At 44.2% G+C, this 18808-nt stretch overlaps 1 protein-coding gene across 5 annotated transcripts in view; it reads right to left on the bottom strand.

Annotated features, from left to right (window-relative positions):
- Positions 1-13436, bottom strand: part of LOC124018469 (circadian locomoter output cycles protein kaput-like) — a 32946-nt gene extending 19510 nt beyond the window's left edge. For 4 of the 5 annotated variants that reach the window (XR_006835626.1, XR_006835627.1, XM_046333797.1 and 1 more), the window contains exons 1-9: positions 13305-13436; positions 12830-12889; positions 11743-11891; positions 11304-11395; positions 9187-9276; positions 6836-6956; positions 6449-6562; positions 5137-5255; positions 1837-1919 (exon numbers count right to left, since the gene is read on the bottom strand). Coding sequence is in view for 3 of the 5 variants with exons in the window: in XM_046333797.1 (XP_046189753.1) it covers positions 1837-1919; positions 5137-5255; positions 6449-6562; positions 6836-6956; positions 9187-9276; positions 11304-11395; positions 11743-11891; positions 12830-12889; positions 13305-13321 (845 nt within the window). In the remaining 2 variants the exon portion in view is untranslated. The remainder of the gene's footprint in view (positions 1-1836; positions 1920-5136; positions 5256-6448; positions 6563-6835; positions 6957-9186; positions 9277-11303; positions 11396-11742; positions 11892-12829; positions 12890-13304) is intronic. The other variant, XM_046333798.1, reaches the window with a different exon arrangement.
- Positions 13437-18808: the final 5372 nt, after the last annotated feature.

Below are 18808 nucleotides of genomic sequence, written 5' to 3'. Positions count from 1 at the left end.
GGTTAGGAGCTAGGGTTAGGAGCTAGGGTTAGTTTTAGGGTTAGGAGCTAGGGTTAGTTTTAGGGTTAGGAGCTAGGGTTAGGAGCTAGGGTTCGTTTTAGGGTTAGGAGCTAGGGTTAGGAGCTAGGGTTAGTTTTATGGTTAGGAGCTAGGGTTAGGAGCTAGGGTTAAGAGCTAGGGTTAGTTTTAGGGTTAGGAGCTAGGTTTAGTTTTAGGGTTAGGAGCTAGGGTTAGTTTTAGGGTTAGGAGCTTGGGTTAGTTTTAGGGTTAGGAGCTAGGGTTCGTTTTAGGGTTAGGAGCTAGGGTTAGTTTTAGGGTTAGGAGCTAGGGTTAGTTTTAGGGTTAGGAGCTAGGGTTAGTTTTAGGGTTAGGAGCTTGGGTAAGAGCTAGGGTTAAGAGCTAGGGTTAAGAGCTAGGGTTAGGAGCTCGGGTTAGGTTTAGGGTTAGGAGCTAGGGTTAGGAGCTAGGGTTAGGTTTAGGTTTAGGGTTAGGAGCTAGGGTTAGGAGCTAGGGCTAGGAGCTAGGGTTAGGAGCTAGGGTTAATTTTAGGGTTAGGAGCTAGGGTTAGTATTAAGGTTAGGATTTTGGGTTAAGGTAAGAGTACGGGGTTAGGGAAAATAGCATTTTGAATGGGACTGAATTGTGTGTCCCCACAAGCTTAGCTATACAAGACTGTGTGTGTGTGTGTGTGTGTGTGTGTGTGTGTGTGTGTGTGTGTGTGTGTGTGTGTGTGTGTGTGTGTGTGTGTGTGTGTGTGTGTGTGTGTGTGTGTGTGTGTGTGTGTGTGTGTGTGTGTGTGTGTGTGTGTGTGTGTGTGTGTGTGTGTGTGTGTGTGGTATGTCAGGTCAACTGAGGACAATGACTGGTTCACTTTGATGGTGAAACCATCTACTTATACAAAATGAATTACCTGTGAATAAGAACTACTAGAGACTGTGTTACCTGTGGTCTAGGAATAAGAACTACTAGAGACTGTGTTACCTGTGGTCTAGGAATAAGAACTACTAGAGACTGTGTTACCTGTGGTCTAGGAATAAGAACTACTAGAGACTGTGTTACCTGTGGTCTAGGAATAAGAACTACTAGAGACTGTGTTACCTGTGGTCTAGGAATAAGAACTACTAGAGACTGTGTTACCTGTGGTCTAGGAATAAGAACTACTAGAGACTGTGTTACCTATGGTCTAGGAATAAGAACTACTAGAGACTGTGTTACCTGTGGTCTAGGAATAAGAACTACTAGAGACTGTGTTACCTGTGGTCTAGGAATAAGAACTACTAGAGACTGTGTTACCTATGGTCTAGGAATAAGAACTACTAGAGACTGTGTTACCTGTGGTCTAGGAATAAGAACTACTAGAGACTATGTTACCTGTGGTCTAGGAATAAGAACTACTAGAGACTGTGTTACCTGTGGTCTAGGAATAAGAACTACTACTAGAGACTGTGTTACCTGTGGTCTAGGAATAAGAACTACTAGAGACTGTTACCTGTGGTCTAGGAATAAGAACTACTAGAGACTGTGTTACCTGTGGTCTAGGAATAAGAACTACTAGAGACTGTGTTACCTGTGGTCTAGGAATAAGAACTACTAGAGACTGTTACCTGTGGTCTAGGAATAAGAACTACTAGAGACTGTGTTACCTGTGGTCTAGGAATAAGAACTACTAGAGACTGTGTTACCTGTGGTCTAGGAATAAGAACTACTAGAGACTGTGTTACCTGTGGTCTAGGAATAAGAACTACTAGAGACTGTTACCTGTGGTCTAGGAATAAGAACTACTAGAGACTGTGTTACCTGTGGTCTAGGAATAAGAACTACTAGAGACTGTGTTACCTGTGGTCTAGGAATAAGAACTTCCACTCCAGACTGTGTCGGGAGGTGAACTCTTCATTGGGCTCCGCCACTGTACACATCTCCTATGGAGGGAGAGACAACAAGATAGATATCAATATATCTTACATATAATATCGATGATTGAATATAGATAGACAATATACACTCAGTGGCCAGTTCATTAGGTACAACAATCTAGTACCTGGTCGGAATCATTTTGCCTCCAGAACAGCCTGAATTATTCGGGGGAATGGATTCTACAAGGTGTCTGAAACGTTCTACAGCCATCACACAGTTGCTGCAGATTGGGCGGTGGTACATTCATGCTGCGAACAGCTCGTTCCATCTCATCCCATCGTTGCTCTATTGGGTAGAGGTCTTGGGGACGGACCAGGACACTCTAGTAAACTGAAAGCATCTGTCATGATCCAGGCCATGTTTTTCCACTCCTCAATTGTCCAGTGTTGGTGATGGCGGTGCCCACTGGAGCTGCTGCTTCTTGTTTTTAGCTGATAGGAGTGGAACCCCGGGGTGATCTGGTTCCTCTCTAGGTTTCTAATCTCTACCCAGCACAGCCAGAAGAGGACTGGCCCACCCCTCAGAGTCTGGTTCCTCTCTACCCAGTACAGCCAGAAGAGGACTGGCCACCCCTCAGACCCTGGTTCCTCTCTACCCAGTACAGCCAGAAGAGGACTGGCCCACCTCTCAGAGCCTGGTTCCTCTCTACCCAGTACAGCCAGAAGAGGACTGGCCCACCCCTCAGAGTCTGGTTCCTCTCTACCCAGTACAGCCAGAAGAGGACTGGCCCACCTCTCAGAGCCTGGTTCCTCTCTACCCAGTACAGCCAGAAGAGGACTGACCACCCCTCAGAGCCTGGTTCCTCTCTACCCAGCACAGCCAGAAGAGGACTGGCCCACCTCTCAGAGCCTGGTTCCTCTCTACCCAGTACATCCAGAAGAGGACTGGCCCACCCCTCAGAGTCTGGTTCCTCTCTACCCAGCACAGCCAGAAGAGGACTGGCCCACCCCTCAGAGCCTGGTTCCTCTCTACCCAGTACAGCCAGAAGAGGACTGGCCACCCCTCAGAGCCTGGTTCCTCTCTACCCAGCACAGCCAGAAGAGGACTGGCCCACCCCTCAGAGTCTGGTTCCTCTCTACCCAGTACAGCCAGAAGAGGACTGGCCCACCCCTCAGAGCCTGGTTCCTCTCTACCCAGTACAGCCAGAAGAGGACTGGCCCACCCCTCAGAGCCTGGTTCCTCTCTACCCAGCACAGCCAGAAGAGGACTGGCCCACCCCTCAGAGTCTGGTTCCTCTCTACCCAGTACAGCCAGAAGAGGACTGGCCACCCCTCAGAGCCTGGTTCCTCTCTAGGTTTCTTCTTCGATTTCTGGCCTTTCTAGGGAGTTTTTCCTAGCCACCGTGCTTCTACACCTGTATTGCTTGCTGTTTGGGGGTTTCAGGCTGGGTTTCTGTACAGCACTTTGAGATAGCAGCTGACGTACGAAGGGCTTTATAAATACATTTGATTTGGTCGTCTGCTGCAACAGCCCGTCCTTGACAAGGACCAGCAAGTGGTGCGTTCCGAGATGCCGTTCTGCACACCACTGTTGTACTGCCTCGTCATTTGCTTGTTTTTTTCATTCCTACCATTCTCCTTGGACCTCTCTCATCAACCAGCTGTTTTCACCCACAGGACTGCTGCTGATTGGACGTTCCTCGTTTTGTCGCACCGTTCTCGGTAAACGCTAGACACAGTCGTGAAAAGCCCAGGTGGGCGTCCGTTTCTGAGGTACTGGATCCAACTCCTGGCACCGACGATCACACCGCAAAGACTCTACGGTCGCTAGTTCTGCCCATTCTGAAGTTCGATAGAACAGTAACTGAACGCCTTGAAGCCTGTCTGCCTGGTTTATATAGCAGGCCCCGGTCACGTGACTCACTGTCTGTAGGAGTGACTCATTTTAATGAACAGGGTGGTGTACCTAATAAACTGTCCGGTGAGTGTATATAATATAGAAAAATATCTATATGCAGGTGTAGCTTTGTTGCGTTTAAATACTGTTTGTTAAATAGGCTTCACCATCAACTCTCTGTTACTTCATTTTGTGTGTGTGTGTGTGTGTGTGTGTGTGTGTGTGTGTGTGTGTGTGTGTGTGTGTGTGTGTGTGTGTGTGTGTGTGTGTGTGTGTGTGTGTGTGTGTGTGTGTGTGTGTGTGTGTGTGTGTGTGTGTGTGTGTGTGTGTGCTGAGTGATTATTAACCAAAATGTTGGTTCATTTTGATATTTTAAAACAACTAACTGACCAACGTTGGTTCAATTTTTTGAATCGCATTTCGTTCAGTTTTTTTTAAATGTGAGCTCAAGGCGTAGTTTTTCTAGAGATAAATCAGATCAAGCCCGACCTGTACGTTATAGTAGGGAGTTGTAGTTTTCAACATGCCAATATTCTACATAGTTTAGTGCAAAAAACATGGTAATTAACTACAATGACCATAATCCTTTTGCACGCCTAGAGAAGAGAGAAAAACGTGCGATCAAGAGCAGTTTCTTCGTGAGGTATCGCTACCTGGAAATACAGGATCTAAGTGATTGATAGTTGATATTCAGCAGTCATTATATAATACCTTGTTTACTATGAATAAATATTAAAATATTGTTTTTGTCAGACAGCAGCTCTGTTGAGACGAGACAATGTGGTCCTTCTGTAGCTCAGTTGGTAGAGCATGGCGCTTGTAACGCCAGGGTAGTGGGTTCGATCCCCGGGACCACCCATACGTAGAATGTATGCACACATGACTGTAAGTCGCTTTGGATAAAAGCGTCTGCTAAATGGCATTTATTATTATTATTATTATATGATGACTTGGAATGAAATACTAAAAGCTTCAAATAAAACACATGTGATATACAGAACTTAAATATTTAATTAAAGTAAAGTAGTGTGAATATCTAATGGTTAATAAGTGATAAGCAGTAATGGACCGTCACTAAGCATCATGGGACTTCTGTATTGTTACAGAGTTCAACCCACATAATGCATAGTGCATTTAATGTTTTGAAATAAATTATTGAAATCGAAAAACCAGGATTATTTTTTCATTAATCGAACCGAAACCGAACCGACCTCAAGAAGCAGTAATTGCTCAGCACTAGTGTGTGTGTGTGTGTGTGTGTGTGTGTGTGTGTGTGTGTGTGTGTGTGTGTGTGTGTGTGTGTGTGTGTGTGTGTGTGTGTGTGTGTGTGTGTGTGTGTGTGTGTGTGTGTGTGTGTGTGTGTGTGTGTGTGTGTGTGTGTGTCACCTTGATGAACTGTGGTTTAGCCAGCCTGACGGTGGCTACGAAGCAGACCAGGTCATCAAAGGCAGGTTGTAGGGATCTCTGTAACACTCCTGCTAAACCATTCCTGGTGGTGTTGGGGACTAGAGAGACGAGAGGAGAGGAGAGACGAGACGAGAGGAGAGGGAGGAGAGAGACGAGAGGAGAGGAGAGGGAGGAGAGAGACGAGAGGAGAGAAGAAAAGAGGAGAGGGACGAGACGAGACGAGAGGAGAGGAGAGGAGAGGAGAGGAGAGGAGAGGAGAGGAGAGGAGAGGAGAGGAGAGGAGAGGAGAAGAGAGGAGAGGGACGAGACGAGACGAGACGAGAGGAGAGGAGAGGAGAGGAGAGGAGAGGAGAGGAGAGGAGAGGAGAGGAGAGGAGAGAGAGAGGAGAGGAGAGGGAGAGGAGAGGAGAGGAGAGGAGAGGAGAGGAGAGGAGAGGGAGGAGAGAGACGAGAGGAGAGGAGAGAAGAAAAGAGGAGAGGAGAGGGACGAGACGAGGCGAGAGGAGAGGAGAGGAGAGGAGAGGAGAGGAGAGGAGAGGAGAGGAGAGGAGAGGAGAGGAGAGGAGAGGAGAGGAGAGGAGAGGAGAGGAGGAGAGACGAGACGAGACGAGAGGAGAGGAGAGGGAGGAGAGAGACGAGAGGAGAGGAGAGGGAGGAGAGAGACGAGAGGAGAGGAGAGAAGAAAAGAGGAGAGGAGAGGGACGAGACGAGAGGAGAGGAGAGGAGAGGAGAGGAGAGGAGAGGAGAAAAGAGGAGAGGAGAGGAGAGGAGAGGAGAAAAGAGGAGGAGAGGAGAGAAGAAAAGCGGAGAGAAGAAAAGAGGAGAGGAGAGGAGAGGAGAGAGGAGGAGAGGAGAGAGGAGGAGAGGAGAGGAGAGGAGAGAGGAGGAGAGGAGAGAGGAGAGGAGAGGAGAGGAGAGGAGAAAAGAGGAGAGGAGAGGAGAGAAGAAAAGCGGAGAGAAGAAAAGAGGAGAGGAGAGGAGAGGAGAGGAGAGGAGAGGAGAGGAGAGGAGAGGAGAGGAGAGGAGAGGAGAGGAGAGAGGAGGAGAGGAGAGAAGAAAAGAGGAGAGGAGAGGAGAGGAGAGGAGAGGAGAGGAGAGGAGAGGAGAGGAGAGGAGAGGAGAGGAGAGGAGAGGAGAGGAGAGGAGAGGAGAGGAGAGGAGAGGAGAGGAGAGGAGAGGGCGTTACCGTGAGTAGAAACCAGAACAAATGATCAAACTAACAGCTGTTTATTCTGTTCTCCAGCTGATAAAACAAGCCCAGTTTGCTTTTCTAGTGAAACCAGACGCTCACCGTCGTTCAGCGACTTGAAGTTGCCGATGAATTTGACGTGTTCATAGACGGCAGGTTCTTTAGGGTCGATGGTTCCCCTCAACACGTGGCAACAAAACTCCAGCTGGTTCTTCGCTATAGAAATAAAAAAATAATGAAAAAAACTAAACAATCACGATTAAAATATCAAACACAACGAACACCAACCTTAACTACTTTGCAATCATTTCTCTTAAAAACATTTTTTACAGTGTTTCCAGATTTTTTTACAGATACAACATGGCCGATTATATTTGCAGATGACTGCTTGCAATGTATAACAAGTGATCCGATTGGACGGCAGTGTATAAGAAGCGACGTGATAGGCCAGCAGCCAATAAGGTGGCAATGTGATTGGGTGTTACTCACTCTTGAGGTACTCTGGTCCGAGGCTCTCGGGGTCGGAGGGGTGTTTGGAGAGAGCCTTGTACACCTCTGAGTGTTCATCCAGAGGGAGGAAGTTTAACAGGTTCTGGTCCTGCAGGTCCGACTGGGGAACGAGCACACACACACAGACATGCACACACACACGCACACATATACACACACACACACGAACGCGCACGCGCACACGCACACACCGACACAGACACAGACACAGACACAGACACGCACGCACGCACGCACGCACGCACACACAGACACACACACACACACACACACAACGTTGAGTTCAACACAACTGAAGGTATAGAAACATTTTTATTGTACACTTTCAAACATCCAAGGACATTTTTAAGTAGGAAACTAATAAGAATTTAATTGTAATTCGTCAACTGCATGCCAGCAGCACACCACCATGTATACCACTGCTGGCTTGCTTCAGAAGCTAAGCAGGGTCGGTCCTGATTGGTCCCTGGATGGGAGACCACCCGGTACACCACTGCTGGCTTGCTTCAGAAGCTAAGCAGGGTCGGTCCTGATTGGTCCCTGGATGGGAGACCACCCGGTACACCACTGCTGGCTTGCTTCAGAAGCTAAGCAGGGTCGGTCCTGATTGGTCCCTGGATGGGAGACCAGATGCTACTGGAAGTGGTGTTGAAGGGCCAGTAGGAGGCACTCTTTCTTCTGGTCTTATTTTTTATGTATTTTTATAATAATGCCCCAGAGCAGTGATTGGGGACATTGCCCTGTGTAGGGTGCCGTCTTTCGGATGGGACGTTAAACAGGTGTCCTGACTCTCCGTGGTCACTAAAGATCCCATGGTACTCATCGTAAGAGTAGGGCTGTTAACCCCGGTGTCCTGGCTCTCCGTGGTCACTAAAGATCCCATGGTACTCATCGTAAGAGTAGGGGTGTTAACCCCGGTGTCCTGGCTCTCCGTGGTCACTAAAGATCCCATGGTACTCATCGTAAGAGTAGGGATGTTAACCCGGTATCCTGACTCTCCGTGGTCACTAAAGATCCCATGGTACTCATCGTAAGAGTAGGGATGTTAACCCGGTGTCCTGACTCTCCGTGGTCACTAAAGATCCTTTTGTACTCATCGTAAGAGTGGGGGTGTTAACCCCGGTGTCCTGACTCTCCGTGGTCACTAAAGATCCCATGGTTCTCATCGTAAGAGTAGGGGTGTTAACCCGGTATCCTGGCTAAACTCTCAATCTGACCCTCATACCATCATGGCTACCTAATCATCCCCAGCTTCCTATTGGCTCATTTATCCCCTGTAACTCTTCCCCAGCTTCCTATTGGCTCATTTATCCCCTGTAACCCTTCCCCAGGTCGTTGCTGTAAATGATCATGTGATCATGTGTTCTCAGTCAACTTACCTGGTCAAATTATATCAGATAATGCTGCTCTTGGTACTACGCATTGGAACCAAACCCTTCTGTCCAATTGTATTGTGGTTCTATGCATTGGAACCAAACCCTTCTGTCCAATAGTATTGTGGTTCTAGGCATTGGAACCAAACCCTTCTGTCCAATAGTATTGTGGTTCTATGCATTGGAACCAAACCCTTATGTCCAATACTATTGTGGTTCTAGGCATTGGAACCAAACCCTTCTGTCCAATAGTATTGTTGTGGTTCTAGGCATTGGAACCAAACCCTTCTGTCCAATAGTATTGTGGTTCTATGCATTGGAACCAAACCCTTATGTCCAATACTATTGTGGTTCTATGCATTGGAACCAAACCCTTCTGTCCAATAGTATTGTTGTGGTTCTAGGCATTGGAACCAAACCCTTCTGTCCAATAGTATTGTGGTTCTATGCATTGGAACCAAACCCTTCTGTCCAATAGTATTGTGGTTCTATGCATTGGAACCAAACCCTTCTGTCCAATAGTATTGTGGTTCTATGCATTGGAACCAAACCCTTCTGTCCAATAGTATTGTGGTTCTATGCATTGGAACCAAACCCTTCTGTCCAATAGTATTGTGGTTCTATGCATTGGAACCAAACCCTTCTGTCCAATAGTATTGTGGTTCTATGCATTGGAATCAAACCCTTCTGTCCAATAGTATTGTGGTTCCAGGCATTGGAACCAAACCCTTCTGTCCAATAGTATTGTGGTTCTATGCATTGGAACCAAACCCTTCTGTCCAATAGTATTGTGGTTCTATGCATTGGAACCAAACCCTTCTGTCCAATAGTATTGTGGTTCTATGCATTGGAACCAAACCCTTCTGTCCAATAGTATTGTGGTTCTATGCATTGGAACCAAACCCTTCTGTCCAATAGTATTGTGGTACGAATCGAAACACAGACAGTCCGACTCACCGGCAGGTGTTCCAGCAAGGAGGTGACGCTCTCAGAGACGTAGATGATGTTCCCATCTGTCATTATCGCTATGAAGAATCCATCCAGAGCCTACAACACATCATTACACTTTAGTTAATACGACTGTAACCAGTCTGTCATTATCGCTATGACTGTAGTAATATAGTAAGTATAGTAATAGTATTAGTATTAGTAATAGTAGGGTAGTACTGTAGTGCTAGTAGTACTAGTAGTAGTAATAGTAGGGTAGTACTGAAGTAATAGTAGTAGTACTAGTAGTAGTAATAGTAGGGTAGTACTGTAGTAGTAATAGTAGGGTAGTACTGTAGTAATAATAGTAGGGTAGTACTGTTGTAGTAGTAATAGTAGGGTAGTACTGTAGTAGTAATAGTAGGGTAGTACTGTAGTAGTACTAGTAGAGTAGTACTGTAGTAGTAGTAATAGTAGGGTAGTACTGTAGTAGTAATAGTAGGGTAGTAATAATAGTAGGGTAGTACTGTAGTAGTAGTAATAGTAGGGTAGTACTGTAGTACTGTAGTAGTAATAGTAGGGCAGTGCTGTAGTAGTAATAGTAGGGTAGTACTGTAGTAGTAGTAATAGTAGGGTAGTACTGTAGTAGTACTAGTAGGGTAGTACTGTAGTAGTACTAGTAGAGTAGTACTGTAGTAGTAGTAATAGTAGGGTAGTACTGTAGTAGTACTAGTAGGGTAGTACTGTAGTAGTACTAGTAGGGTAGTACTGTAGTAGTACTAGTAGAGTAGTACTGTAGTAGTAGTAATAGTAGAGTAGTACTGTAGTAGTAGTAATAGTAGGGTAGTACTGTAGTAGTAATAGTAGGGTAGTACTGTAGTACTAATAGTAGGGTAGTACTGTAGTAGTACTAGTAGTGTAGTACTGTAGTAGTAGTAATAGTAGGGTAGTACTGTAGTAGTAGTAATAGTAGGGTAGTACTGTAGTAGTAGTAATAGTAGGGTAGTACTGTAGTAGTAATAGTAGGGTAGTACTGTAGTAGTAATAGTAGGGTAGTACTGTAGTAGTAATAGTAGAGTAGTACTGTAGTAGTAATATTAGGGTAGTACTGTAGTAGTAGTACTAGTAGTAGTAATAGTAGGGTAGTACTGTAGTAGTAATAGTAGGGTAGTACTGTAGTAGTAATAGTAGGGTAGTATTGTAGTAGTAATAGTAGTATTAGTAGGGTAGTACTGTAGTAGTAATAGTAGGGTAGTACTGTAGTAGTACTGTAGTAGTAATAGTAGGGTAGTACTGTAGTAGTAATAGTAGGGTAGTACTGTAGTAGTAATAGTAGGGTAGTACTGTAGTAGTAATAGTAGGGTAGTACTGTAGTAGTAGTAATATTAGGGTAGTACTGTAGTAGTACTGTAGTAGTAATAGTAGGGTAGTACTGTAGTAGTAATAGTAGGGTAGTACTGTAGTAGTAGTAATAGTAGGGTAGTACTGTAGTAGTACTGTAGTAGTAATAGTAGGGTAGTACTGTAGTAGTAATAGTAGGGTAGTACTGTAGTAGTAATAGTAGGGTAGTACTGTAGTAGTAATAGTAGGGCAGTGCTGTAGTAGTAATAGTAGGGTAGTACTAGTAGTAGTAATAGTAGTAGTACTAGTAGTAGTAATAGTAGTAGTACTAGTAGTAGTAATAGTAGGGTAGTACTGTAGTAGTAATAATAGGGTAGTACTGTAGTAGTAATAATAGGGTAGTACTGTAGTAATATTAGTAATAGTAGGGTAGTACTGTAGTAGTAATAATAGGGTAGTACTGTAGTAATATTAGTAATAGTAGGGTAGTACTGTAGTAGTAGTAGGGTAGTACTGTAGTAGTAGTAGTAATAGTAGGGTAGTTCTGTAGGAATAATAGTAGGGTAATACTGTAGTAATATTAGTAATAGTAGGGTAGTATTGTAGTAGTAGTATTAGTAATAGTAGGGTAGTACTGTAGTAGTAGTAATAGTAGGGTAATACTGTAGTAATATTAGTAATAGTAGGGTAGTATTGTAGAACTATTAGTAGGGTAGTACAGTAGTAGTAATAGTAGGGTAGTATTGTAGTAGTATTAGTAGGGTAGTACAGTAGTAGTAATCGTAGGGTAATGGTGTGTATCTCACCTCCAGCATGAGCTGGGTGAACTCCTCGTTGCTAAGGAACGGAGGTTTCCAGTCCTGTCTGATCTCACTGGACTCAGACTGAGCAGAGATCTCTGTTAGAGACACATGCACATCACAGTGTTTAGAAATATACATGAGAATACACACAATATACTATATAGAAATTATACATCCGAATACACCATTTATACAATACAGTCAACTTTCTGATCCTGATAAAATCACAAAGGGACCTTCGCCAGTACCTAAAATACTATTTTAAAAACACAATTTGCTCCTCATATCCTCAGTGTACACTCCTCAATAATGTAAGTATTCATGATAATACTCAAGAATAATTTACATTTAAGTTATATGTCCATGGCTCTCAAAAGCAACAGTTTCGTTTGTTTACATTCATCACAACAACAGGAAGTAGAAACAGAAAGGGGGCGGGTACCGTTGTGTTTACACAGGAAGTCGATGCTCTTCTGCAGGATGGTGGACTTGTCCATCTTGCGTGTGATGCCAGGCAACATGGTGCCCAGCTCCTTGATGAGGACATTGAACTGGTCTCGTCTCTTCTTCTCCGACTTGTTACGGGACACGCTGTGGATTACAATAGATTACAGATTACAATGGAGTATACTTTCAAAAAGACCATTCAATGAAGAATGGAATGGAGAGTCACTAGCCCTTTTTATCAGTTGGGTAGTTACAATTATCTATCCATCAGTCTCACTGAATGGCACCGTGTCCCGTTTCAGCTAATCAGGGCCTAAGTGATTAGTTATGTGAATGAGCTGTGTGTTAGTCCCGTTTCAGCTGATCAAGGCTTTAGTGTTAGTTGTGATTTGGAGGTCATGGTGGTGATATCATGGTGGTGAGGTCATGGTGGTGATGTCATGGCGGTGATGTGGTGATGTCATGGCGGTGATGTGGTGATGTCATGGCGGTGATGTGGTGATGTCATGGCGGTAATGTCATGGCGGTGATGTGGTGTTGTCATGGCGGTAATGTCATGGCGGTGATGTGGTGATGTCATGGCAGTGATGTCATGGTGGTGATGTGGTGATGTCATGGTGGTGATGTCATGGCGGTGATGTGGTGATGTCATGGCGGTGATGTGGTGATGTCATGGCGGTGATGTCACGGCGGTGATGTGGTGATGTGGTGATGTCATGGCAGTGATGTCATGGCGGTGATGTGGTGATGTCATGGCGGTAATGTGGTGATGTCATGGCGGTAATGTCATGGCGGTGATGTGGTGTTGTCATGGCGGTAATGTCATGGTGGTGATGTGGTGATGTCATGGCGGTGATGTCACGGCGGTGATGTGGTGATGTCACGGCGGTGATGTGGTGATGTCATGGCGGTGATGTGGTGATGTCATGGCGGTGATGTCACGGCGGTGATGTGGTGGTGTCACGGCGGTGATGTGGTGATGTGGTGATGTCATGGCAGTGATGTCATGGCGGTGATGTGGTGATGTCATGGCGGTGATGTGGTGATGTCATGGTGGTGATGTCATGGCGGTGATGTCTAACCGTTTTGCTTTGTCCTTGTCATCTTCATCCATCGACCCGTCGAAGATGCTAGAATCATCCCTGAGAAAGGAAAAGGCTTATGTTAGGATTATGTTTGAAATAAATCACCTGGAAATAGTTATTATAACATTTAACAATATGGCATCCTGTGTGTGTGTGTGAGTGTGAGTGTGAGTGTGAGTGTGAGTGTGAGAGAGAGAGAGAGAGAGAGAGAGAGAGAGAGAGAGAGAGAGAGAGAGAGAGAGAGAGAGAGAGAGAGAGAGAGAGAGAGAAAGAGAAAGCAAGAGAGAGAAAGAGAAAGCAAGAGAAAGCAAGAGAAAGCAAGAGAGAGCGAGAGAGAGAGAGAGAGAGAGAGAGAGAGAGGGAGGTGTTGTAGTTCTGAAGAAGTGTTATCCTAGTCAGTGGGTAGGAGGGAGTAACGGCTGGTATTTCTGAATGGGTACAACAGTAGGGGACAGTGTGTGTTGTGCCCGACCCTATGCTTGATGTCATGACTGGCTGTTGTTCAGGCCTGTGGCTGCAGTGAAACAGTCTTCAGGCCTGTGGCTGCAGTGAAACAGTCTTCAGGCCTGAGGGAGTCATTTGGAAGAGGACCTGGAAGGATCAGCGAGAACCGTGAATTAACACACACATCATCCATCCATAACACACTACACAGTGAATAACCACATCATCCATAGCACACTACACAGTGAATAACCACATCATCCATAACACACTACACAGTGAATAACCACATCATCCATAGCACACTACACAGTGAATAACCACATCATCCATAACACACTACACAGTGAATAACCACATCATCCATAACACACTACACAGTGAATAACCACATCATCCATAACACAATACACAATGAATAACCACATCATCCATAACACACAACATAATGAATAACCACATCATCCATAACACACCACACAATGAATAACCACATCATCCATAACACACCACACAATGAATAACCACATCATCCATCCATAACACACTACACAATGAATAACCACATCATCCATAACACACAACATAATGAATAACCACATCATCCATCCATAATACACAGTGAATAACCACATCATCCATCCATACACGTCATCCATTAATACATACAGGTCCATTTGTAAATCCATCCACATTACCCATGAAAACAGGTCATCCATCTATCCAGTCGTCAACAGACATTATCTATTAAGACACATTTCCTCCATCAATAACACTCTACTGGGGCTCGGCAGCATCAACATTAAGGAAACACACAGCCATATTCTGATAGGCCCATGTCAACGCCCACCAGCAATCACTATTCATTCACACAGCACATATAGGGTTTCAGTCACTGTCATTACTGTGTGTTATCCTCTAATGAAGCGTCTGTCTGTCTCTCTATCGGTCTGTCTGTCTCTATCGGTCTGTCTGTCTATCTGTCTCTCTATCGGTCTGCCTGTCTCTCTGTCTCTCTATCGGTCTCTCTCTCGGTCTGCCTGTCTGTCTGTCTGTCTCTCTATCGGTCTGCCTGTCTCTCTGTCTCTCTCTCGGTCTCTCTATCGGTCTCTCTCGGTCTGCCTGTCTGTCTGTCTCTCTATCGGTCTCTCTCGGTCTGCCTGTCTGCCTGTCTCTCTGTCTCTCTCTCTGTCTCTCTATCGGTCTCTCTATCGGTCTCTCTATCGGTCTCTCTATCGGTCTCTCTCTCGGTCTGCCTGTCTGTCTGTCTGTCTGTCTGTCTGTCTGTCTGTCTGTCTCTCTATCGGTCTGTCTGTCTCTCTATCGGTCTGTCTGTCTGTCTATCTATCTATCGGTCTCTCTATCGGTCTCTCTCTCTGTCTGTCTCTCTATCGGTCTGCCTGTCTCTCCCTCTGTCTCTCTATCGGTCTGCCTGTCTCTCTATTGGTCTGTCTGTCTGTCTCTCTATCGGTCTGCCTGTCTCTCTATCGGTCTGCCTGTCTCTCTATCGGTCTGCCTGTCTCTCTATCGGTCTGTCTGTCTGTCTCTCTATCGGTCTGTCTGTCTGTCTCTCTATCGGTCTGCCTGTCTCTCTATCGGTCTCTCTATCGGTCTGTCTGTCTGTCTCTGTCTGTCCTTACCCCACTGCAGCCTCTGTGTGTGATCAGTTTCAGCTGGCTCTCAGGGGTTGTGGTGGGGGTCAGGGGTTAAAGGTGACTCTGAGGTCACCTCTATCATCTCTGGACACCAGACGCTGGGCCCAACACAGCCATCACTCCACCCTGCAGCACACAAATTACACTGGTCATTTTTAACATTTATAAAAACTAAATATTATAAATATCCCCAATTGATCACCATTTAGGCCAATAACAATGTGTTTAATACAAACATAAACTGACATCTCTGTTCGTCATCTGACATATCATCTCTGTTCATAATCTGACATCTCTGTTCAGCATCTAACATCTCTGTTCAGCATCTAACATCTCTGTTCGTCATCTGACATATCATCTCTGTTCGTCATCTAACATCTCTGTTCATCATCTAACATCTCTGTTCGTCATCTGACATAACATCTCTGTTCGTCATCTGACATAACATCTCTGTTCAGCATCTGACATATCATCTCTGTTCATCATCTGACATATCATCTCTGTTCAGCATCTAACATCTCTGTTCATCATCTGACATATCATCTCTGTTCAGCATCTGACATCTCTGTTCATCATCTGACATATCATCTCTGTTCAGCATCTGACATATCATCTCTGTTCAGCATCTGACATCTCTGTTCATCATCTGACATATCATCTCTGTTCAGCATCTGACATCATCTCTGTTCATCATCTGACATATCATCTCTGTTCGTCATCTGACATCTCTGTTCAGCATCTGACATAACATCTCTGTTCGTCATCTGACATCTCTGTTCAGCATCTGACATAACATCTCTGTTCATCATCTGACGTAACATCTCTGTTCGTCATCTGACATAACATCTCTGTTCGTCATCTGACATCTCTGTTCGTCATCTGACATAACATCTCTGTTCATCATCTGACATCTCTGTTCAGCATCTGACATAACATCTCTGTTCATCATCTGACATCTCTGTTCGTCATCTGACATAACATCTCTGTTCGTCATCTGACATAACATCTCTGTTCGTCATCTGACATCTCTATTCATCATCTGACATAACATCTCTGTTCGTCATCTGACATCTCTATTCATCATCTGACATAACATCTCTGTTCGTCATCTGACATAACATCTCTGTTCATCATCTGACATAACATCTCTGTTCGTCATCTGACATAACATCTCTGTTCGTCATCTGACATAACATCTCTGTTCATCATCTGACATAACATCTCTGTTCATCATCTGACATATCATCTCTGTTCAGCATCTGACATCTCTGTTCATCATCTGACATATCATCTCTGTTCAGCATCTGACATCTCTATTCGTCATCTGACATAACATCTCTGTTCGTCATCTGACATCTCTGTTCGTCATCTGACATCTCTATTCATCATCTGACATATCATCTCTGTTCATCATCTGACATAACATCTCTGTTCGTCATCTGACATAACATCTCTGTTCGTCATCTGACATAACATCTCTATTCATCATCTGACATAACATCTCTGTTCGTCATCTGACATAACATCTCTATTCGTCATCTGACATAACATCTCTGTTCGTCATCTGACATAACATCTCTGTTCATCATCTGACATAACATCTCTGTTCGTCATCTGACATCTCTGTTCATCATCTGACATCTCTGTTCGTCATCTGACATAACATCTCTGTTCATCATCTGACATAACATCTCTGTTCGTCATCTGACATCTCTGTTCGTCATCTGACATCTCTGTTCGTCATCTGACATCTCTGTTCGTCATCTGACATCTCTGTTCGTCATCTGACATCTCTGTTCGTCATCTGACATCTCTGTTCGTCATCTGACATAACATCTCTGTTCGTCATCTGACATAACATCTCTGTTCGTCATCTGACATAACATCTCTGTTCGTCATCTGACATAACATCTCTGTTCGTCATCTGACATAACATCTCTGTTCGTCATCTGACATAACATCTCTGTTCGTCATCTGACATAACATCTCTGTTCGTCATCTGACATAACATCTCTGTTCATCATCTGACATAACATCTCTGTTCATCATCTGACATAACATCTCTGTTCGTCATCTGACATAACATCTCTGTTCGTCATCTGACATAACATCTCTGTTCGTCATCTGACATAACATCTCTATTCGTCATCTGACATAACATCTCTATTCGTCATCTGACATAACATCTCTGTTCATCATCTGACATAACATCTCTGTTCGTCATCTGACATAACATCTCTGTTCGTCATCTGACATAACATCTCTGTTCGTCATCTGACATAACATCTCTGTTCGTCATCTGACATAACATCTCTGTTCGTCATCTGACATAACATCTCTGTTCATCATCTGACATAACATCTCTGTTCATCATCTGACATGACATCTCTGTTCATCATCTGACATCTCTGTTCATCATCTGACATAACATCTCTGTTCATCATCTGACATAACATCTCTGTTCATCATCTGACATCTCTATTCATCATCTGACATAACATCTCTGTTCATCATCTGACATAACATCTCTGTTCATCATCTGACATAACATCTCTGTTCGTCATCTGACATCTCTGTTCATCATCTGACATCTCTGTTCATCATCTGACATCTCTGTTCATCATCTGACATAACATCTCTGTTCATCATCTGACATAACATCTCTGTTCATCATCTGACATCTCTGTTCATCATCTGACATCTCTGTTCATCATCTGACATAACATCTCTGTTCATCATCTGACATAACATCTCTGTTCATCATCTGACATAACATCTCTGTTCGTCATCTGACATCTCTGTTCATCATCTGACATATCATCTCTGTTCATCATCTGACATAACATCTCTGTTCATCATCTGACATAACATCTCTGTTCATCATCTGACATAACATCTCTGTTCGTCATCTGACATAACATCTCTGTTCATCATCTGACATAACATCTCTGTTCATCATCTGACATAACATCTCTGTTCATCATCTGACATCTCTGTTCATCATCTGACATCTCTGTTCATCATCTGACATAACATCTCTGTTCATCATCTGACATAACATCTCTGTTCGTCATCTGACATCTCTGTTCATCATCTGACATAACATCTCTGTTCGTCACCTGACATAACATCTCTGTTCGTCATCTGACATATCATCTCTGTTCGTCATCTGACATAACATCTCTGTTCGTCATCTGACATAACATCTCTGTTCGTCATCTGACATAACATCTCTGTTCATCATCTGACATAACATCTCTGTTCATCATCTGACATAACATCTCTGTTCATCATCTGACATAACATCTCTGTTCATCATCTGACATAACATCTCTGTTCATCATCTGACATATCATCTCTGTTCATCATCTGACATAACATCTCTGTTCCTCATCTGACATAACATCTCTGTTCATCATCTGACATAACATCTCTGTTCGTCATCTGACATATCATCTCTGTTCGTCATCTGACATATCATCTCTGTTCGTCATCTGACATATCATCTCTGTTCGTCATCTGACATAACATCTCTGTTCGTCATCTGACATAACATCTCTGTTCGTCATCTGACATAACATCTCTGTTCGTCATCTGACATAACATCTCTGTTCGTCATCTGACATAACGTCTCTGTTCGTCATCTGACATAACATCTCTCGATCCCATTGGACCCATTGGTCCATTCACTCTACCAGGGAGATCCCATTGGTCCATTCACTCTACCAGGGAGATCCCATTGGTCCATTCACTCTACCAGGGAGATCCCATTGGTCCATTCACTCTACCAGGGAGATCCCATTGGTCCATTCACTCTACCAGGGAGATCCCATTGGACATTTACGACAGACATCTTTTTTAATTTAAAAGTGAAAAT

The sequence above is a fragment of the Oncorhynchus gorbuscha genome, unplaced genomic scaffold (genome assembly GCF_021184085.1).
Source record: "Oncorhynchus gorbuscha isolate QuinsamMale2020 ecotype Even-year unplaced genomic scaffold, OgorEven_v1.0 Un_scaffold_528, whole genome shotgun sequence".
Taxonomy (NCBI): domain Eukaryota; kingdom Metazoa; phylum Chordata; class Actinopteri; order Salmoniformes; family Salmonidae; genus Oncorhynchus; species Oncorhynchus gorbuscha.
Note: the sequence above shows the minus strand (reverse complement) of the source record. Positions and strands in the feature narration are given on the sequence as shown.